Source organism: Eleutherodactylus coqui, chromosome 3, assembly GCF_035609145.1.
Source record: "Eleutherodactylus coqui strain aEleCoq1 chromosome 3, aEleCoq1.hap1, whole genome shotgun sequence".
Classification (NCBI taxonomy): Eukaryota; Metazoa; Chordata; class Amphibia; order Anura; family Eleutherodactylidae; genus Eleutherodactylus; species Eleutherodactylus coqui.
This window is the reverse complement of record NC_089839.1, coordinates 119,547,153-119,571,247: the sequence shown is the minus strand read 5'-3', so window position 1 is coordinate 119,571,247 and position 24,095 is coordinate 119,547,153. Positions and strand designations below refer to the sequence as shown.

General features: G+C 45.8%; 1 protein-coding gene across 9 annotated transcripts in view; it reads right to left on the bottom strand.

Annotated features, from left to right (window-relative positions):
* TBCE (tubulin folding cofactor E) overlaps positions 1–24,095 on the bottom strand; it is a 193,279-nt gene that overhangs the window by 162,168 nt on the left and 7,016 nt on the right. For 6 of the 9 annotated variants that reach the window (XM_066596011.1, XM_066596009.1, XM_066596008.1 and 3 more), the window contains exons 2-4: positions 17,959–18,079; positions 9,991–10,075; positions 6,810–6,980 (exon numbers count right to left, since the gene is read on the bottom strand). In XM_066596011.1, the coding sequence (XP_066452108.1) occupies positions 6,810–6,980; positions 9,991–10,075; positions 17,959–18,058 (356 nt within the window). In that variant the 5' untranslated portion in view covers positions 18,059–18,079. Of the gene's footprint in view, positions 1–6,809; positions 6,981–9,990; positions 10,076–12,917; positions 12,975–17,958; positions 18,081–22,997; positions 24,076–24,095 lie in introns of those variants that run through there. The other 3 variants (XM_066596010.1, XM_066596016.1, XM_066596017.1) reach the window with 3 other exon arrangements.

The following is a 24,095-nucleotide window of genomic DNA, read 5'->3' as shown; positions in this document are numbered from 1 at the left end:
GAACCAATATGGAGTGGAGTTAACCGACGCTCCGTCTATCACAAATTGCTTTAAAGACTTCTACACTAATTTATATAGCTCTTCCTCCCAGAACACAGTGGCAGATTTCCTGAGCTACTTGGACGACCTAAATTTCCCAACCCTCTCCGCAGAACAGGTCGAGCTTTTGGAAGCTCCAATTACGCTGGAGGAGGTCCAACAAACAATTCAGGATATGGCTCCTAACAAGTCGCCAGGCCCGGACGGCCTCCCAATAGAGACATACCGTAAATACAACGAACAACTAACCCCACTACTACTTGAGACACTAAACCAAGCCCAAATAGATGAAACCCTCCCACCTTCATTCTACAAAGCCTCCATAGTAGTGATACAGAAACCCGGGAAAGACCCTATAGATTGTAGCTCTTACCGCCCAATCTCATTGGTAAACGCCGATTACAAAATTCTAACTAAAATCCTGGCTACTAGATTAAATCAGGTAATCTTGTCCATTATCCATCCGGACCAGACGGGTTTTATGCCTGGGAAATCTACGACAATAAACATCCATAGAGTTCAAACGGCCATTCAACTAGGTAAGCAATACAATAAGCCTTGGGCCCTAGTCTCACTCGACATGGCAAAGGCCTTTGACTCGCTAGAGTGGGCCTTTCTTGAGGCCTGTCTGGTTCGCTTTGGATTTGGGCCCAAATTCCAGCAATGGGTTAAAACCATATATAAATCCCCGAGTGCAAATGTAGTGGTAAACGGCATCCCGTCATCTGAATTTCAACTGGCGAGAGGCACCCAACAAGGATGTCCTCTATCCCCGGCCCTATTTGCCATAAGCCATCAAGGCATTGGCGATCCGATTGAGAAGCACCCCCAATGTAAACGGTATTAGATGGGCAGACCTGGAGAGTAAAGTAGGACTGTATGCAGATGACACAATCCTCTTATCAGACCCAATAAACTCCTTTTCCCAAGCTATGATCCACATAGACAGATTCTCCAATTTTTCAGGGCTATATGTCAATTGGTCTAAGTCGACAATCCTGTACACAGACCCCAACCCCGGAAACGATCCCTGCGTTGCTAGATAAGGACTAAAACCGGTCCAAACATTCAAATACCTGGGGATGTTTATGCCATATGACCATAATAAAGCCATAGCAGAAAACATAGACCCGTTGCTGGACAATATAAAACATAAGTTGAAAAGATGGACCAAATTGCCGCTCTCTGTGGCTGGGCGCATAAATCTTATCAAAATGGCCATCCAACCCAAATGCTTATACGTACTACAGCACATGCCAGTACCCGTTCCTAAGCGCTTCTTCCAATCGTTGAACTCCCTTATCTCATTTATATGGAGCTCCTCCCGCTCCAAACTAAGGGCGCCCACCCACTGGCGTTTTTTTTCCCTGCGAAATTCGCAGCATTTTTTTCTCTGCAGGGGTCTATGGGACTTGTAATGTTAAAATCGCGATCGCGCAAAATCGAATTTCGCAGGGAAAAAAAACGCCAGTGGGTGGGCGCCCTTAGCCTGTCAATATTACAAAGGCCCAAAGAACAAGCGGGAATGGCCCTCCCGGATCTTCGACTTTACTACCTAGCAGGACAATTGAGGAACATACGGGCCTGGGTGTCGGACAGAGAATTGGCCATAGCAGATAAACAGCTTGCGAAACAAGTAAAAGGTAATAACCTCTTAAATTTCCTAGAATTTCCACAATACACTAACTCAGCCGACATGGTCCCACTCCATAAATTGGCTCTTGGCGTGTGGAAGGAGGTGAAGACACTGCAGAGATACCAAGACGTAATACCTGAACTCCATCTCTGGAACAACCCTGGTCTCACCGCCCTACAATCAGTCCCAGATCCTCAATACTGGATGGCTCAAGGGGTACACACACTAGATATATACGTGTATGATATATTTCCTACATTCACACAGTTACGCGACAGGCTGCTGCAGTCCCCGCATCTCCAGCTATTCAGATTTTTTCAGCTAAGACACGCTTTGAACTCCCAATTTCCGTCCACTTCAACACATATATCCAAGTTCCCCACAATTGGCATCCTCAAGTCTCAGGGACCCAGGGGGCTAATCTCGGCCCTATACACGCACCTCCTCTCGGCTAAAATAACCCTTAATCCGCCTTCAGCATACGACAAATGGAAACAATCTATTCCATCCCTCACACCCGAGGAATGGCAGGACATCTCCGAATCCCATTTGACGGTTTCCCCCGCCGTGAACAATAAATTAATCCAGCTATATATAACGCACCAGGCCTACCTTACCCCCAGCCGTCTATACAAAATGGGTAATGCACCTTCAAACACATGTCATAGATGTCGCCAACCAGAGGCGAACTTCTGGCATCTAATATGGGAATGCCCCCTAATCGAGTACTGGTCGGAAATTATCAACCTTATAAACTCACTATTACCGCCCCCACTGGTTGTCGATCTGGACCCCAAGGTGGCGCTGTTTGGCCTGCTGGAGGAGGAGGTGTGGCCACACCACACTCGTATTTTTCTGGAAAGAGTGCTATTCCTGGCCCGCAAGGCAATAGCCATGAAGTGGATGGCCGCGGAAATCCCCTCAGTCCCACACTGGATGCAACTAGTAAATACCGTAATCTCCTATAAGATCATATACCAAAACCGAGGATGCCCGGCCAAATTTCGGAGAGTATGGGGGACTTGGTTAGACTCCCACTCTACTTTGCCTATGGAATGAGCCTCGAGGCCTGACCCATACTCCCCCCCCCCCCTTCCCTCCCCCACCCCCCTCACAAACAAACGCCAGCAGACTCACACTTCTCGTTTTTTTTTACCAAGACCGAAACAAGACAGAGCAGAATCAGTTAAAAAAAGTTTTAAAGTTTACTGTTATTAAGAAACTTAAGAAATATTGTAACAAGATTTGTATTGGTTTAATAACGTAAAATATATATGTGAATAAGGATGTACCGTATATACCGGCGTATAAGGCGACGGGGCGTATAAGACGACCCCCCAACTGTCACCTTATACGCCGGTATTCAGTGGAGAAAAAAAAAAAATTTTATTACTCACCTCCCACGGCGTCCTGTCGCGCTCCGGCAGGATGTCGCTCGCTCCGGCAGGCTGTCGCTCGCTCCTCGTCCCCGCCGCAGCATAGCTTTCTGAATGTGGGGCTTGAAATCCCCGCTTCCAGAAAGCTAATACACACGCCGGCAGCCATGACATCATTGAATGGCTGTGATTGGCTAAAGCACACGTGGCTTCAGCCAATCACACTATTCAATGACATCATTGAATGGGTGTGATTGCTAACACGTGCGCCTTCAGCCAATCACAGCCATTCAATGATGTCATTGAATAGTGTGATTGGCTGAAGCCACGTGTGCTTTAGCCAATCACAGCCATTCAATGCTGTCATGGCTGCCGGCGTGTGTATTAGCTTTCTGGAAGCGGGGATTTCAAGCCCCGCATTCAGAAAGCTATGCTGCGGCGGGGACGAGGAGCGAGCGACAGCCTGCCGGAGCGAGCGACATCCTGCCGGAGCGCGACAGGACGCCGGGGGAGGTGAGTAATAAAATTTTTTTTTTTTACACTTTTTTTTTTTTGTATTACCGGCGCATAAGACGACCCCCGACTGCAGAGCAGATTTTTCGGGGTTCAAAAGTCGTCTTATACGCCGGTATATACGGTACCTAACAAAGTTTCTCTTCATTCTGTATTATGCAACACATTTTTTTTTTTTTCAAAATAAAACGAATTAAAAAAAAAAGACACATGGCTATGCCTATAATGGAAGGAGCACCTGTTGGATTTCAGGGTACAACGGAATAAATTCCAGGCCCCATTGCCCACTTGTAGAGCCATTGAGCAGCCAAAACAATAGAGAACCCCCACAAATGACCCAATTTTAAAAACTAGACCCCTTAAATTCATCTAGGGGTGTACTGCGTATTTTGACCCCACAGTATTTGAATGAATCTAAGCAAAGCAGAAGAAAAAAATTACGATTTTCATTTTTTTGGCAATGTTGTCAATTTAAAAACTTTTTTTTTTGTACAGTGTACATAGGAATGAAGACGCTCACCCCAAAATGGATACCCCCGTTTGTCCTGTGTTCCGAAACATACCCATTGTGGCCCTAATCTACTTACAGGACACATGGCTAGGCCCATAATGGAGGGAATGCCCGCTGGATTTCTGGGCAGAACTGAATAAATTCCAGGCCCCATTGCCCACTTATACAGAAAAAAAATTGACTTCCTAAAAATATTCCCCCCCGCCATCCCCATTTTTTGGCATTCCCTAATTATTAGATAAAGGTAATAATATAAACTGCATTTTATGTGCAAAGACAGGGGTAATTACGGAGGCTGGTTGGAATGGGCACATGGGGCAAGAAAACCGGGTATCCCCCTCCTCTCATGCTTTTTGGGAGGTATTTCGTAACCTCAGCGGCAGGTATGGGGTGTAAAAAGTGGCGTTCCGTGAGGCTTTGTAATCTTGCTGCGGTGCAGTGGTCTCACAGAGAAGGCGCTCAACAAGCTGCTCCTGGAACTGCATGAAGGCGAGCGTTCCCGGGGCTTCTTGTAAATTACGGATTACAGGTAGCGGTCTGAATAACGCCGGGCTCACACGGACGTATGCAGAATCCGCTTGCGGAGGCCCGCAGCGGATTCCAGCTGTGAGCCCGGCTGTGACCCTGCGTACGGCCACATAATCTACTGCGCCTGTGTGAATAGACAGTTATGCGGTCAAGCGCAGTACACCGTTTTTTGTTTATATTTCCCGCGCCGTCGCTTAGAGATGACCCGGGTACCCACAGTCCATACACAATGTGTTTGCATATGGGCTACGAGTATATCCGCGGTCACATAGAGCCCAATGGGCTGTAGGTCGCGGATATCCGCGGTAAAATATAGCATGCCGTGTTCTGTTTCTGCGAGTGGATTCCGTAATTCCGACCCGCTAATTGGGGGGAAATTGTGTAATCCAATGCATGCGATTGATCCGTGGATTACCGCTGATCAAGCGCATGCAGAACCCATAATTCCTCTCCGGTCATGCGTGACCGGCCAAATGTTATATCGCTAATTTATCACGTGACTGGGGACCGCTCAACGAGGCCACCGGTGACTGCTCCAAGCAGCTGGGAGCAAGGAGATTTAAAATTTCTTGGGCTCCCCGACTCCTGCGAATATGTCCGGCATTTTGCCGATGGACGCATGCGCAGCAGCCGAAGGGTCCATGGAGGATAATCGCATCTGGATTCAAATGTGGAAGCCTCCGAGAAGATGTTTCGTCTCCTCTCACTGATCGCATCGGTGAGGGGAGATGAAACTTCCACTTTTTGAAGAACTTTTACCTGATCGCCATTATGCATTGGATAACGGCAATCACGTGACCAGTAACCGCATACCGCGGCTCCCCGTGACATCTCTAGGCTCTTGGCTACCTTTGGTAGCCAGCAGCAGGGAGATTTTAAATTTCTTGGGCAATATTTCACTTTTGCGCATGCGGCCGCCATCATGCGCCGAAGCTGGGGTAAGGTCCGCGGATGAACATCCCATCAGGGAACAAATCCGGGGACCTTGGGTACGTAATTTCATCCCCCTTACGGATACGATCCGTAAGGGGAGATGAAACTTTAACTTTTTAAACTTTTAACTTTTTTTTACTTTTTAACTTTATATGATCACCGTTATCTGATGGATAATGATGATCATATGACTGGAAACCGCATACAGTGGTCCCCAGTCATATCTCCCTGCACTCGGCTATCTGTGACAGCCGGGTGCAGGGAGATTTTGAATTTGCCGGGCTCGCCGGCCTTCTGCGCATGCTTACCACATCGGCACATGCGCAGAAGCCAGCGGGGGGTCCGGAAACCGGCCGGAGGACATTGAGGAAGCGGGGTGAGTATTTTCACCTCCCCTCATGGATCCGATCCATGAGGGGAGGTGAAACTGACACTTTTTTAAACTTTTTAAAAAACTTTTTAAAACTTTTTCGCGATCGCCACTATCCAATGTATAGCGGCAATCGCGGGCCTGGGGACCGCTCACCAGGGAATTTTACATTTCCTGCGCCGCCGGGCCTTCTCCGCATGCGGCTGACATAATGCCGCCTGGCGCGCATGCACAGAAGGACAGCTACGGTGCCCGGAGCATCGGGAGAGCGGGGAGCAGCGTGGCGGACCCGGGTGAGTAATTTCAGCTGCCCTGATGGAACCGATCCATTAGGGCAGCTGAATCTTCAACTTTTTTTGCACTTTTGTTTACTTTTTTGCCGGGGAAGGGGGGGGGGGGTCCCCGCAGCCCGGGATGACAGCTCCATGCTGTCGGCGACCTGCGGACACCGACAGCATGGAGCTGTCACGTCCACAGCCCGAGGGGCTTTATTCTCTGCAGGACACGTTTTTACTTCCTCAGAGAATAAAGCCCACTTTGAGAAAACGTAAAAACACTATGGGCTGGTCGTTAAGGGGTTAAGGATGGGACAGGCAAAATCTAAGTATACAGCCAAAAAAAAAAAAGAAAAAAAAAAAAAGGAAGAACTCTAAAGGTTGGGTAAATAAAGGCAGAGTAGTTAAAAAAATTATTCTGAAGCTTCTTAATTCATTAAAGATAGCTTAGCTAGCATAGACAGACATACATTGACAGACAAAGTGAACGATCGTTAACGTGATTGGCGCACCATGACAACCTGATTTACAGGTCTGTAGGACATTGTAGTCAATAAGTTATGATAACACATTAAAATGTCAAGTCAACATTTGCTACAGCTGTATAAAAATATAAAATACATCTAACCTTTGTTTCTCTTGAACTGATTCAAATCCAACAAGTTCCACTGTCTTCTTGCCAATTACCATTGCTTCATTCCAGTCACAGCCTGGTCCATAACGCTTTGTGACAGCGGTTAAAAAGCTGACACCAAAATTTGCCTTCTTAGGTCTTATAAACGATCCTCCTGTAGGATGGCTACAAGTAACACAACGAGCCAGTGTAAACAAAGTAATTGCAAATCAAAGCATTGTCACGCTAATTTCTAAACCATAATATTTACAAGTAAAAGAAAAATATTCTACATATAGCTGCATTCGGCCGAATGCAGACAGCCGGGTCCGATTCAGACTGCAAAATTCTCTTCTGATGTGCCAGCTGGCTCACAGCTGCACATGCACAGTGCAGAGCAGAGGCTTGCACCGAAATAGGGTGTGCCGCGATATTATCAACAGAGTTTTACTCAATTAAAATTGCGGCTGTTTGCATAGGATTGCATACGCCCAATTCATCAGTAAGCAGTATTAGGGAAACATTCAAAAGCATTTCTTTAGGAAATCTTTTCCCTTGGTCTCCAGATGAGTTACATAACGTAGTGTTAATGCATTCCCGTTATTACTTTTAAAAACAAGAGTCACATCTTCATCGGAACCTCGCTTTTTCTTCCATCCCAAAACCAGGCAGCTGGACAAATCCCATTACAAACAATAGGGTCCGCCCAACACTGTTGGATTCTGTCTCTGGATGCTGAGATTCCCCTTTCCTGCATCCCAAATGGAGCAGAAAAGCAAAATCCCCAGCTCAAGTGTGAAACCACCTTAAGAGAAACTTTTTAATTAGCACTGTTTAAAAAGGTCTGAAATTTGTTGAAATGTTTACAATTAAATAATGTCATATATACACAGACTTAGGTCTCATACCAATGACCCTGCACACCTGTGCGGGCAGGCGACCTCTGCACTTCCGGGTTTTCTGTACTGTGGATGGTCTGCACGGCTCGCCGTCGGACATGCACAGTACAGATTTTTTTTTTTAAATATCCTGCTTTCCTGCGAGAACCAACAGCCCATCTAGCTTCCATTGACTTCAATGGAAGCTGTCCGTGTGGGTACCCGCACTGAAATGCAGCATGATGTGACTTGTTTTCTGGACCAAAGGACCGCAAAACAAATCTGCATGCTTTAATTTATTTGTGGGCGCCCATGCTTCCCTATGGGCGGCTTGATTTGCGGATCTCCCTCCCAAGTGCCCATGCGGATTCTGCATATCAAATCAGTTTGTGGACATTGGGCCTTAGAGAATTTGTCACCATTTTCCTGCACAAACTAAAAACGATGAACTGTTTAGGACTTGTATGAAATGGTATTAAGTAAAGTCTTTTCGAGTTAAAAATTGTCCAAAGAACCACGCCACTTCTCATTTGCAGTATTTTTAGCCAATTACTTTGCTTATGATGGGTTTGGCTAAAATTATCGCCATCACAAATCAGAAGGAACATTGATCTTCTTGGAACTGCAGTTTTCACTAGCAGAAAAAAAATAGTTGATGTTCTAATCTTGCTTATGTACCAACCTTATAGAAATATAAAAATGTGGCCTTACCAACAGTTTGCATTCTGTACCCAAAAATATGGCCATGAGCCTTTAACCTTAGATTTTAAAGAGATTACCAACATAATTTTTTTTTTTTACTAATTAAAACCAGTTAGAGAAAAATATTCAATTTTTCTAATCTTTCCTTATTTTCTGATTGTAAAATTTTTATTCTGTTGTCAGTATATAACTATGGGGGTGGCCATATTTCCCGAGCTGCATTTAGCAGCATTTAGAGAGATGCCTTACAGCCCAGTTACATAATGGATAGGAGCTGACCCATTGATTTGTATAGGAGACTGTTCTAGGCATGCTCTGTGACCTGTGCAGGGGTCTTTTTGCAAAAATTATTTAAAAAAATAATATATGATTTATATAACAAGTTATTTCCCAATGACACCTTCCCTTTAACAATCTTACAAAAAGCGATTTTCAATACTTTGAAGATTGCAATTTTTAAAAGTGGGTGATTTATAGTGAGTCTTTTAATATACAAGCCCCTCAAAGTCACTTCGGAACTGAATTACTCCCAGAAAAAAATAAAAAAATTATTTATATTGATATTGTACAGTAATGCTGGGGTCACACGGGGCGGAATCCCGCTAGAAATCTCACGGTTTGGCCGCAGCAAAAACCGCGAGATTTCCGCCAGGAGAAGCGCCGCGGAAAAACCCGCGGTGGCTTTGAAGCGGCCCAGCCGCTCGCTCTTCCGCTGCGGCCGGCGCTCCCATAGAGGAGAGCACGGCCGCAGCGGAATGAAAAGATAAATAGACATGCTGCATATTCTAAAGCCGCGGCTGCGGTCGCCGCAGCTTCGGCCGGATTAACCGCAGCGGATTGGCCGTCCCGTGTGGACGAGATTTCTGAGAAGTCTCGTCCACATGGCTGGCTAACCCCGAGATTAGCGGCCGCAGGCGGATTTGCAGCGGCAAATCCGCCCTATGTGAACCCAGCCTAAAAGTAGAAAGGTACTCAGGGCTGCGACAAAGAATAGGCACAGATTCTTAAGTTGAACTGCATAATTAACTTTTGTAGCATTGCGCTGCTGTCTTTTGTAGCACTTATGCACCCACCAGCATTGAACCCAGTATTTGTCACCAGGCATGATTGTCAGGTGGCTACGGCACTCCGGAGACCAGCACTGGCCACCACCGGGTCACTGCACTTTGTCAGTTTAGTTAAAATGCTAAAAGTGGTCTTGTGCCAGCAGCTGGCCACTACCCGTCACAGGCACGTCTTTAATAGGCATGGTAGCCCTGGGGGCCCTCAGAAGTCCCCAGGCTGCTTGGATACCCTGACGACAACCTCACACGGATGTCAGAGGGAGCGTTCAGGATATTTAAGGGGTTAACAGCCACGATCAGAGTTCTCTCTGATCGCTGCTGCTATAGTTGGGTGTTGATTGTCAGAGACAAACGATATCTGTTGCGTATAGAGCGGGTTCAGCTACCCAGCCTGCTCTATACACAGTATGTATGAGAATGACTATTTACATCTTCAAGGCACGTATGTGCAGTCAGGACGTAAATAGTCATGAGTGTGTCACGAAGGGATTAAGATGCACATGTAAATATAACTGAAAAGGTTTTAATGATAGTTTTTTGTACTACAATTACCTGCAAGTGAAATATATTGATCCTTCATAGGAGCCATCATGTTTTCCTCTCAATGGGTTATACCATTCTACTCCAAGCCAAATACCTAAATATTTAGTACAAGGTTATCTTAGTAATACATGTAAGGCATAGTAACATACTATGTAAGGCTGAAAAAAGAAACAGACATCTAGTTATGCCTATTATACCCCCCACCCGCCTTCATGTTGATCCAGAGGAAAGCAAAAGCCTCCAATGAAGTAGAAGATAATTTTCCTCATTTTAGGGGGAAAAATTCCTTTCCAACACCAAGTCTGGATCTAGCATGTTATTCTAACTGCAACAACCCTACTGAAGTAGTCTAGTGACAACATGTAACATTGTGACGCTCACGAAAAGGTGACCAGGTGAAGCTGAAACATTTGTGAGTTTACCACAGGTTCCCAATCCGGAATGTGGGTGTCTTTTAGGTTCTCAAGCCTACCAGGTCTACCAGGATCCAAAACCTTAAATTGAGCCTTTGCTGAGAATGCCAAGCCTTACTTGGATTTCTTTATTGTTCCCAGCCATAAAGCATCATAAGGCTCCATTATAGGCTTGGGATCCTTAAGTGGAAAGAAACCAACATAAAACTACAGAAACAGATGGATCGTGATCATACAAGGCTGCACATTCAATTGGAAAAATGTGTGGAGTGGGGTACCACAAGGGTCTGTCCTGGGCCAAGAAGTCCAACATCTGGGCAAGAAAAATGAAAGAAGCACATACAGAAGGAAAGGAATTAGGCTAACCAGCAGAACATGTGAAAAAGACTTGGGTATACTAATAGATCATCGACTTAAAGGGGTTGTCCGGCCAGAAACATTGCATGTCATTACTTCCGTTTGCCCATTTCCATGCACTTTGTAATATACATTGTGCATGGAAAATGAAGCAAACAGAAGCCTTGAACTAACCTGAAGGGGTGCCCCCTCCCCCCCCCCGTGTTTCTCCTCCGTCGTCCCTGGTTACCACAAGAATCTTCTCTTATTCTTGTCGGGCCGCAGCAGCTCTTGTCGGCGTGGGAACGAGCCTATTCTCATCCGCGTCCCGCCTCTCCTCATTGAAAATAGTGCAGAGGGGCGGAGAGGAGGCAGAGAGGGGGCGGGAGCTCAGTTCCTGCTCCTCGCTCTTCCATCCTCCCCCCCCCCTGCACACAAGGAGATTGTATATCGGTCCGGGCTGCAGAGAGAAGAACTGCGCATGCGCGGATGAGAAGAGGCTCGTTCCCGCGCCGACAAGAGCTGCTGCGGCCCGACAAGAAGAAGATTCCTGTGGTAACCAGTGACGACAGAGGAGCAACACGGGGGGGGGGGGGGGGGGGACAGCCCTTCAGGTAAGTCCCAATGTATATTACAAAGTGCATGGAAATGGCCAAACAGAAGTAATGACATGCAATGTTTCTGGCCGGACAACCCCTTTAACATGAGTCAATAGTGTGATGCAGCAGCAAAAGAGGCAAAGACAATTCTGTAATGTATTAAGAGAAGCATAGAGTCTAGATCACGTGAGGTAATTATCCCCCCTCTACTTGGTCATACCTCATCTGGAATACTGTGTCCATTTTTGGAAACCACAATTTAAAAAAAAAGACATAGGCAAACTGGAGCAAGTTAGAGAAAAGCAACCAGGATGGTGAGCGGTCTGCAAATCATGTCCTATGAGGAACTGTTAAGGGATCTGGGAAGGTTTACTTTTCAAAGAAAAACAAAAAAGTAAGGCCTCATGTCCACGGGCAAAAGAAGAATTAAAATCCGCAGCGGATTTTAACTCTTCTCCCGCCCGCGGATCCGCACCCCATAGGGATGCATTGACCACCCGCGGGTAGATAAATACCCGCGGATGGTCAATAAAAGGGAATAAAAAAAAACAAAAAAAGGGAGCATGAAAAAAAAAAAAAATTAATAAAAAATGACATGCTCCATTTTCGTGAGGGGAGACCTAAAATAAGAATAACTTACCCGCAGCGGACCGGGCACCTCTTCTCTTCCTCACGGCCGGATCTTCTTGCTTCAGCCCGGCGCATGTGCCCAGCGCATGCGCCCGGCACGCCGCCGACGTGCCGAGTACATCCGCCGGCCGAAGAAAGAAGATCTGGCCATGAAGAGGAGAAGAGGTGCGCGGTCCGCTGCGGGTAAGTTAATTCTTACTAATTCTCCTTTTCAGCGCTCATGTCCGCGGGGCAGGAGGGACCCGCTACGGATTCTCCATGGAGAATCCGTAGCGGGCCTGATTTTCCCCCTGGACATGAGACCAAAGAGGAGACTTAATAGCTGTCTAGAAAAATTTGAAGGGCTGTTATAGTGCAGAGGGATCAGTCCTATTTTCATTCGCACAAAAAAAAAGACTAGAAGCAATGGGATGAAAGAAAGGGGACACAGATTAGATATTAGCAAAAAAACTTTCTGACAGTGAGGGTAATCAAAGAGAGGAACAGGTTACCACAGGAGGTGGCGAGTTCTTCAGTGGACGACTTCAGAAGCTGGACAGACATCTGTCTAGGATTATTTAGTAAATCCTGCATCGAGCAGGAAGTTGGACCAGATGACCCTGGAGGTCCCTTCCAACACTACCATTCTATGAGATTAAAACATGCTCTTTCTAATGGAACAAAGCAAAATAACATTGGAAGTGTTGTCTTTGAGTTACAGGTGTTGAAAACGTTAAACAGAAAAAAAAACAAAAAAATCAAACATTTGCAAAAATGATTTTTTTTTAACCAATTTCAGTTGGGATAAAACAGTATGTATGCAAGCAAAACAGAAGCCATTTGAACAGTGCTTTGGTCAGCACTTGTACTACTTATTGGCCAATTTCCAGCTTATTTAAACTATAGGTACCTAATCTTATGGACAATTTTGTCGCAACAACATTTATTAGCTACCAAGCCAATGCGTATGGAGCCCTACCTGTAAAGCTTTCGAATACTACACAAAAAGTTGACCAAGTGCACCAAGTTCACGTACCTAGATCAAGAACAGCGATAACACAAAGTTGAATATTTTTTTGAAACAACCTGCAAAGGAAGAATGACTTATGCAAATGGCTCTAGTGCCTCAACCAAGCTATACCTTTGCAGAACTTCATACAGGTGGTGTATGAACTTTCTGTGAAAATTTCAGCAAAATTGAAGGTGGTTGAGCAGGGACCAGCTCCCAAATTAAGCCAGTTGACATGAAATGACCCAGCAGCAACATGAATCGATGACCCCGTTCTGTCAGCTCCTCAGAGCATGTGAATATTTTCATTTAATTTGCAGCAACTGTAAGAAGGTCTCCTGTCCACAAGGGCCAATATTCCAGCAGAATGATTTCAAGACCCAGAAGAATCTATGCCATAAACTACAGCGATTCTGAAGACCTGAACAGCTTCAAAGTGCTACTAGTTGGGTAATCAAAAAGAAAAAAAAAATCCCCAACCAGCGGTTGGTATTGTAGTCTGTGGAGATAATCTTAACCCAGTGTGGATAAAAAAAAGTGCAAGGAGGGAGATACTAGGCCGGATCTTGGGAAATAGCAATGAGGGAGATTTAAAATGGTGAACTCCAGCACTTAAATAAAATCTTCAACTTTATGGATATAAAACCATGTAAAAGCACAGTCCCAAACAACGGCTTATGCATTTCAGCCTACAAAGTCTTAAGGCCCTTTTACACAACAGTCTTTCAAACAAGTGCACGAGCTCTGATATTACCGCTAAGGTAGTCAGCGCTCGTGCAGAGCATTTAAACTGAAAGACTTGCTGACGGCCCGCGGGCTTCTCGCTCAGCACTTCACCTCCTATGGGAAGAGCTGAGAGGGAGCGTTTACACAGGACAAGAGGCCAGCAAGGTTTTCTTTTGTTTTTTGTTTTTTTAAGAGAACTCAAAAGTCAAGTAAAAACGACCGCGGACAACAAGTGAGCATTTTTTTTTCGCATTCATACTGAACAATTATCACTCAAATTTGTTTGTTTGAATTTTGAGCGATAATCATTACGTGTAAATGGGCCTTTACTCACAGTGTAAAACATCATAAGCAGAGAACTGCACAGTTCTCTTTTGTAGAGGCTCTTCACTTTGAAGTCAAATTGATTTAGCTAGGTAAAATGAGAATACCACCCAATTTCCGTTCTCAGAGTAGCTGCTCCACTGCCTGATATTTGGTATCTTATTTAGCAATGTCCCACTTTTTCTTCATTCTTGTAATTGACTTTATAACCAATTTCCTCTAATCCCATGTCCTGATGTCAGAGGTGTGTGTGTCTCCTTTATGACAAATTCAGTCCACATTTCAGAATCGCAGCGTTCCGTCTGCGCCGGCAAGGAACACTAATGCTGGGTTCACACGGGAAGGATTTTCCCACGGAAATCTCGCTTCTTGGCCGCACCGAAAATCCGTAAGATTTTCGCGGGAGAGCAGCAACTTCAAAACCCGCGGCATTTCACAGCGGGTTTTGCAGCGGTTCGGCTGCCGGCATTCCCTCCCCATAGAGAGAAGTGAGGCCGCAACGAAAAAAAAAAAAAAGGAATTGATATGCTGTGGCTGTCAATTCTGTGTTGCATCACCAGTTCCGCCTGGCTTTGCCGCGACGGATTGGCCATCCCGTGTGGACGAGATTTTTGCAAAATCTCATTTACATCATTTACATGGTTGGCTAATCCTGGGAATAGGAGCCGTGGGCGGATTTTCCGCAGAGAAATTCTGCATGGAATTTCCGTGCGTCAAATTCGTCCCGCGTGAACCCAGCCTTAGAATGTAACAGTAACATGATATCTCACGTGACCACTGAGTCCATCATTGCACCGCCATTGTTTAAATGCTCCCCCATTTTATAGCACAGATCAGGCAGGAAATGCACAATTGCTGAAGATATCCTAATAAGTCATATGACTTTTCATATTAGGGCATATGACATTTTCTTTAGATCAACCCCTGTAACATTTTTTCTTTTTTTTAAATACCCCTACCTACTAAGATCTTCTAGTAATTATTCGGAAATTATAGTACCAGTGTTTGTGGTGGCGCAATGCGCCACACAGCTGTGCTACATGGTACATCCATTATGATCCCCACACGACACATACAGCTGTACTACAGGCATCCTAATTTACACATGCACACACACAGCTGTGGTACATCCATGCTGATTTCCAGACATCACCAGTTCAGCAGACTCTTGGATACAGTGATCAGCCCCTGGTCATATGATCCCTGACTCCACCTACACAGGTGATCACATGACGGTGAGGTCATCACAGGTCCTGGTGGCTGCTGTTGGCTTATCCAGTGTACAGTACTTTCTACCAAACTGCACAATGGCTTCTCCCACAACAGTGACGTCACCACAGGTCCTTCAGCCCACCATCTCTGTGGTGGGGGTGGGTCAGTGTCTTCTTTGTAACAAGGGGGAGCTCTAATAACTATGTATGGGTATATCAGGGGACAATACAGAGATCTCTCCCATCATCTATACCCAGGATTGTAACAAGGGGGAGCTCTAATAACTACATATATATATATATATATATATATATATATATATATATATATATATATATATATATATATATATATATATCTATATCTATCAGGGGACAATACAGAGATCTCTCCCATCAATTATTTATACCCAGGATTGTGACAAGGAAGCGCCCTCTGCGTCTAGAAAAAAGACAGTTTCTACAGAATATAGAATGACACTATCCTCCCAAATTGTATCTGACTCATCCATTAAGTGCCAATTGGAATTGCAAGACAGGAGGAAGGACCAATACCAAACTCCAAGCTCCTGTTGAGGGACTTACACTTCCAAAAAGCTCCACTTAACTACAGCGCCGGGGAACCTGCAGCCGAGAGTTGTGGTAAAATTGGCATTTCTAAGCCAGGAAACCAGTGTACCCAGTGATAAATGGCATGGCATATTAGGTAAAATGGCAGATGAATTTATAAAAAAAAAAAAAAAAAAAAAAAAAAAAAAAAAAAAGAGAAAGAATCATAGCTCTGGGAATACAGTTTACTTTTTCAATGATCCATGCCATAAAGCAACTTCTATAACACCTGTTAAATGTAGAGACAAGATGAAAAGAAAAGTGGTGGTGGCAGGGGCCTTTTACTCTCTTAGGTTGGGTAAACACAGGGCAGAATTGGCGTGGAATTTCCATGTGGACTTTCCGCACAGAAATTCCGCCAGCAATCTTAAACTTGAGCCTAAGCAGCAAACATGGCGGCTAAGCCCCAATGAAAATGACATGCCGCGCGGAATTCAAAGTCGCGGCATGTCAATTGTATTGCCATTTCAACTGCGGGCTCTCTCCTCTTTATGGGGAGAGACGGTTGCAAGTTTTGAAGTTGCCTTTCTGCCGTGGAAATCTAGCTGAATTTCCGCGTGGTCCCAGTGCGGTCATTCTAGGGTTGTTTACACCCCATGTGACCGCAGCCTTAAAGTTCTTGTCCCTAAAGAGGTGTGTGGGGTTGGGGGGCAAACTTCCAATAAAGTTATCAGGAGAGTTGAAAAAATGTTTTACATGCAGTCCGATTCTCCTAGGAAGGAGCAAAATACTTTGTGTGCGCGACATTCTTCGAGGCTCAGAAGCACGCCCTATGCAAAGACGTCCTACCCTTAGCTAAAAAATTTTTTGAAACAAGACAGGAGGGAGACCCATTGATTTGTATGGGAGACTGTTCTAGGCATATTCTGTTAGCTGTTCAGGGGTCATTTTGCAGGAAGGGAAGTCGATCAGTCACAGCTGAACACATATTGTAAATGGTGGATCCTGTGTTATCTACATATAGGTGCCCTCTCAGTCTAATCCTGCCTGTGACGTCAGTGAGATGACTACTGCAAATCATGAAGGGACAGAAAAAAATAAAAAATTAAAAAATTAAAAAAACACCAAAAATTCTTTAAAAATGTTTAACACAAAAATGTGATTTATAGGTCATTTTCTGATGACACCTTCCCTTTAAAGCCCTCAATTTTTCATGAAACCAATTAAATGCAATATCAGAACATGCTAGCAAAAATCTTGAAGCCTGCAGTTCACATCACAAACTGGGTGGCCACAAGACACACATAGAAATTCCGTTTTGAAAAGCTAATCATCTCATAGCTGAGTATATCCAGCCGAGACTAATGGCGTATTCATCACTGCACTCCGAGCATGGAAAACAAAAACCAGGACTGTAATACTGGGAAGTGACTGCTGTCAGCCCTCTCCCGATATCACTATCACTCCACTTGACAAGTGTCCTTAACGGAGTCGTGAGGTCACAGAACTTTGAAGGTGTATTTGTCTTCACAGGGTTAATCCCTAGGATTCCAGTGACCACACTGGTTAGGGGGGGGGGGGGTTGGAAATAGTAGTGATGGCTGGGGAGAGGTGGAGTATGGCCAGCAGAGAGTGGAAGGGAGAGAAATGACAGCAATCACCGTCTAGTACTGCAGTTCTAGTTTACATGTATTCAACGCTCCAAGCATGCTCGGAGTGCAATGATAAATACAACATAAGGAAAGCTATCTCCGGCGCTCCTGTTACATGGAGCAGAGGTGCATATGTACTGCTCCCAACACTTTGGGATATGCCGAGGCTGAAATCTCTGGATTAGTGGGGTTCTCAGTGGTCAGACACCCACCGATCAGCAAGTTATCCCTTATCCTGTGAACAGGGGATAGCATGCTGTGATGATAAAAACCCTTTAATATCGAGCAACTGCCAAAGGCCTAATGAATGCTCTTATATGCCATAAATCGAGACATGCAGATTATGCTTTCCTATAGAATGCAATATAAAAAGTGAGACTCCATAGAGCTCTTCAGATATATTCAGTGTGTGCGCCCAGATAATCGCCCGGCACATGGATATACATTGATGAGTAATTCTGTTCAAAAGTACATAATCACGTACATACATAAATCACATTTACAGGGTATAACAATTTTTTTTTTTAAATGTATGAGAGTAATTCCCACCTGGTGTAGGTGGCACTTCTCCAACGTAACGCACCGTCGCATATTCCCCATCACAGATTATATGCCGGCCAATGGGATCGCTGGGAAGAACTTCAGTCATTTTCCTAAAGAGGTTTTACAACTGAAAAATAAATCAAATTAAATTTAAGTTGGTATCTAGTTACAAAATAGCTCTGATAAAAACTATAAGCTTATACAGTGGTAATTAATAAAATTACTTGACACGAGAAAACAGGACAAGTCGATTCAATTACAGCGCAAAAGACTTATTGCCTTCAACGCCACATAATGCGCACGTTTTCTTGCTACCTGCAGACACTGCAGCACATTTAAGAGGCTACGGCTGCACAACAGCTACTTGCATAAAAGTCATGTAAATCATCTGCGATTTGATGTTGGGTGTCTGTTACAGAATTGCGATTTGGCTGTTAAGGGCCTACCGCAAGAAAGTCTTGGCTGCATTACACTGAGGTCTGTAGTGGAAAGTCATAAGCGACCAAAGTTGGATTTTTTGTGACTGTCGGGTCACCATTACATTAGGTTGCAATGCGACATAATTGACAATCAGACGTGACGTCGCATGCGATACATGTAGTCATGTAACTCTAGCCTAATCAGGTGAGCATATAATAGTCATGTAACTCTAGCCTAATCAGGTGAGCATATAATACACGGTTAGGGTGGTTTTACATGGATGAAAGCGAGCCACCCCCTGTAATGTTGATTGATGTCTAGATTTCCAGCTGCTGGAGATGTCATGTGTTCTGTTTAAGGCCCGTCTGTACTGTGGATGGTGAATACGTGTGATGTCATTCCATTCGAGGAGTCGTCACAGAGCACGTGCCTGAAGCCATAAGTGGAATGTCTGCAGCAGCCAGAGCTGGAGACGTCCATCGAGATATAGGGGGGGAATTTTTAGCAGAAGGAGGGACATCACCCAGTCCGCTGGCAGATGTGAACCGCCCATCGGACAGTCCAAGGCTAATGGTGCCGCTTTAATCATCATTCACGTGTTAATACCTACAGTACCTACAGGAACCTTAAAGGGGTTGTCCCGCGACAGCAAGTGGGGTTTAACACTTCTGTATGGCCATATTAATGCACTTTGTAATATACATCGTGCATTAAATATTGGCCATACAGAAGTTATTTACTTACCTATAGGGGGTCCCGCCCCCTGTGCTGGCGTCCCCGTTTCCATGGCGCCGACCAAACCTCTCCTCTGGTCGCAGGAACAGTCGCGCTTGCGCACTGAAGATTCCTCTTTTGGATGGTCCGGGCTCACAAGCTGCGTCCTGGCTCCTCCCTCTTCTGTGTCATTGCGTAGCCCCACCCCCGTCACGTGGTGCCGATCAGCGAATGAGGTGGCTGTAATCGGCAGTGGCGCTCAGACTGGAGAAGAACATCCACGGTGCACCATGGGAGAAGACCCGCGGTGCACCTTGGGAAATGATGGCAGCCATCTTGGAAGAAGAATTTTATAACTTCATAAAACTGCTTCATGGTGAGTAGAAACGCTCTATACAAACGATTTACATGGGTAGTTTGTGATGTTTGCTGAACATGGGGGACTGAGCTGTGAAAAAAAAGTTTAATTTTGGCTGCGGGACAACCCCTTTAAGGCCATTCACACCCAGAACTTTGCTGAATCCCTACAGTCCTCTCTGTCCCCCATCTCTCTCCTCACCTGCCCCAACCTGGCTGCCGCTCACTACAACACCGCTCTCAAACATGCCCTGGATGAAGCCGCGCCCCCCCATGACCCGAGCCATCTGATGTAGAACGCGGCAACCATGGCTCACGCCTCAAATGCGCTTCATCCGGCGGTGCTCTAGAAGTGCTGAACGGCTGTGGAGGAAATCGCAAACATCCGCAGACTTCCTCCACTACAAATTCATGCTCAGAACCTACAACCTCGCCCTCCATCATGCCAAACAAGTCTACCTCACCTCTCTAGTCTCCTCACTATCCCACAACCCTAAACGGCTCTTTGATACTTTTCACTCCCTTCTCAGCCCTAAACCGCAGCCCCCTGTGCTAGATCTCAGTGCTGTAGAGTTGGTTGCCTACTTCAAAAAGAAAATTGATGACATCCGTCAGGAAATAACTTCCCAATCCCAGACTAGCCCTGACCCTAGTCTTGTCAGCTCTGCATCTAGCTCCTGCTCACTGTCTGTACTCAGACCAGCGACAGAGGAAGAAGTCTCCAAATTGCTCTTCTCTGCTCGCCCCACCACCTGCACTAGCGACCCCCTCCCCTCACACATCCTCCGTTCCTTCTCCCCAGTGGTCATCTCCCATCTCACCACTATATTCAACCTCTTTCTGACCTCTGGCATCTTTCCCTCTTCTTTCAAACACGCCATCATATCCCCACTGCTAAAGAAGCCGACTCTGGACGCGACAGATGCTGCCAACTACGGACCCATCTCAAACCTCCCCATCATCTCTAAACTACTAGAACGCCTGGTTTACTCCCGCCTTGCAAGCTACCTATCAGAGCACTCTCTCCTCAACCCCCTACAGTCTGGCTTTCGACCTCAACACTCGACAGAAACTGCCCTTACAAGGGTATCCGATGACCTGACAGCCAAATCGAGGGGCGATTACTCCCTACTGATCCTCCTCGACCTTTCCGCAGCATTTGACACTGTTGACCACAAACTACTCCACAGTATGCTACGCTCCATTGGCCTAAAGGACACTGCCCTCTCCTGGTTCTCCTCCTACCTATCTGACCGCTCTTTCAGTGTCTCCTTTGCTGGCTCTACCTCCCCTCCTCTTCCCCTTGCTGTTGGGGTCCCCCAAGGCTCGGTCCTCGGCCCTCTTCTTTTTTCTATCTACACAGCCCCTATTGGACAATCAGGAGATTTGGCCTCCAATACCACCTGTATGCTGAGGACACCCAGCTATACACCTCTTCCCGTGACATCTCTGCACCTTTACTCCAAAACATCACCAACTGTCTGTCTGCTGTCTCTAACACCATGTCCTCTCTCTACCTAGAACTAAACCTCTCTAAAACTGACTTACTGGTATTTCCACCCTCCACTAACCGACCTCCTCCTGACATCTCCATCTCAGTGTGTGGCGCCCCCATCACTCCTAGACAACATGCCCGCTGCCTTGGGGTCATATTCATTTCTGATCTCTCTTTTACTCAGCTGCACCTCAAGAACATCGCAAGAATCTGCTCTTTTCTCACTGTGGACACGTTAAAAACGCTTACTGTTGCCCTCATCCACTCCCGGCTTGATTATTGCAACTCGTTGCTGATCGGCCTCCCTTGCACCAGACTCTACCCTCTCCAATCCACCCTGAATGCGGCAGCCAGGCTCATCTTCCTGTCCAGACGCTACTCGGACGCCTCTGCCCTGTGCCAGTCACTGCACTGGCTGCCCGTTAAATACAGAATTCAATTTAAACTCGCTACCTTCATCCACAAAGCCCTTCACAGCACAGCACCCCCCTATATTGCCTCCATCTCAATCCATCAACCACCCCGGGCTCTCCGCTCTGCTAACGAAACCAGACTGAGCGCCCCTTTAATTCGAACTTCTCATTCCCGCCTCCAAGACTTCTCCAGAGCAGCACCGTTCCTCTGGAACGCACTACCAAAGGATACCCGAGCAATCCAGGACTCGCAGAACTTCAGGCGTGCTCTAAAAACGCACCTCTTCACGGAGGCATACCGCATTCCCTAAACAAACCCCTCTGTACTCCGCCTGATAACATGCTCCCTGACCTACTGACTGCAATCCCTGCTAGCCATCATAAACCGCTCCTGCAGTCATACCGATTCTGCCGTCACACGGCTGAATGTCTGACCATTGTCTGTATATAGCATCTCTCACGCTCCACCTCACCATATCATGCACATCTCCAGTCCCTTTACCTTCTGTATCACCCCACTATTCGTAGTATGTAAGCTCGTTTGAGTAGGACCCTCACCCCTATTGTTCCCGTCAATTGATTACTATGTAACCGTGGTTCTGTAATGTTTGTACTTTTGTCTTTCTGTATCACCCCTGTCTATGTAAGCGCTGTGGAATATGTTGGCGCTATACAAATAAAGTTGTTTATTATTATTATGAGTTTAATGACAGAAATTGTCTGACATCCTATAACCAAAAAGTGCTTAGTAATTACTCAGATAAGCTCACCCGCCGGCTTCCAGAATGATCCCACCCTACAACACATCTAAAAAAGCAGAGCCTAAAACAGTTATGGGAACCTTCTGGGGCAAATTTATGGATTCTCAGGGGTACTAAGTATACCCTACGTTATACCTTAATAAACGTTTCAGCCAGGGTAAGCCGGTAGCTGGATTTACGTTGTTTTTATTTTCATGCATATCAGGGGAAAAAAAAATTCTAAATGGAGGCAATAAAGAAAGTATTATTACAGAGTGGGGGCACTTTTACCGTCTGGGAGGCACTAAAAGTGGCACTTACTGTGTGGGACCTACACGGGGCAGTATTAGTGTCTGGGGTACCACAGGAGTAATTATTACAATTTTCGGCACTGTAGATGGCGACATGGTGTGGAACTCAAAGCAAGGTAAATGGAAAAATCATGAGTCAAAGATGTCTGGGCGTCAAACCCTGCATGTGATTTGGAGAAGTCTTCATGGTAGTCTGGGCAGGATGAGAAGAAAAAGTAGAGTGGCAGTCACGTGAATGCTGGATGAAATGGTACTTACAGGGTGTGCAGAGCACCTGTGTAGAACTGTCGCTGTATGGGGGTAATATTGGTGTTTGTATAGTGTTTTTTTTCAGTAACACTTTGGTGTTATTATTTGGCTCTTATAGTGTTACTGGAACGGTCGGTTTTGGTATAGTAGGTCTTGTTCAGTAACAGTATGGCTGCTCTCACACGACTGGATTTAAAGGGGTTGTCCCGCGCCGAAACGGGTTTTATTTTTTTTTTTTTCAACCCCCGCCCCCCGTTCGGCGCGAGACAACCCCGATGCAGGGGTTAAAAAAGAACACCGGACAGCGCTTACCTGAATCCCCGCGCTCCGGTGACTTCTTACTTACCTGCTGAAGATGGCCGCCGGCATCTTCTCCCTCGGTGGACCGCAGGGCTTCTGTGCGGTCCATTGCCGATTCCAGCCTCCTGATTGGCTGGAATCGGCACGTGACAGGGCGGAGCTACACGGAGCCCCATTGAGAAAAGAAGAAGACCCGGACTGCGCAAGCGCATCTAATTTGGCCATTAGACGGCGAAAATTAGACGGCAACCATGGAGACGAGGACGCTAGCAACAGAACAGGTAAGTGAATAACTTTTGATAACTTCTGTATGGCTCATAATTAATGCACAATGTACATTACAAAGTGCATTAATATGGCCATACAGAAGTGTATAACCCCACTTGCTGCCGCGGGACAACCCCTTTAAATTGTGGATGATCCGCGGTAAAATGCGGGCATTGAAAGCCATGCATTTTCAAATTTTCCTTCACACTCACGGATACGCAAGCGGAAGAAGCAGCAAGAATAAGAAAGAAAAGGGAAAAATAAAATTACAGCATGCTCTATTTTTACACTGAAAGCTGTACAAAGCAGCTCTGCCCTAGTAAAAACACTGCATTTTTACCATCACCTGTGTGAGAAAGACTTCAACTGTTTGCTTAACTGGAGCACCCAGTGTCAGGCAGCTGCTGCCAAGGCAAATAAGATCATGGGGGGCATCAGAAGAGGGACACATGATAACAGTTTTCCTCCTCTTTACATGTCACTGGTCAGACCACACATGGAATATTGTGGACAGTTTTGGGCACCAGTACTCACGAAAGATATGTCAGGCTTCAGCGGGTACAAAGGCTGGCAATTAAGTTAAAGGGGTCCCCTAGACAACACCGGCAGTCAGTGCCGAGATATACTGGGGTGCGGAAGTGACAGGCGCTCCTAATTGCAGGCGCAGCTCCTATCGACATCCAATAGATTCCAGAATGGCCTCTCACTACATGTACCAGGTGAGACATCCACAGAACTAGTCACCAGAAGCCACCACTAGAGGGTGCAGCGTACTGTAAGCCGTGCAGCAGGAGATGTAAGCATGCTCGGACGCCCTGGTATACATAAACTGTACAACGCGTGAAAAGCAGAAAGCTACTAGACTATCCGACAGCAG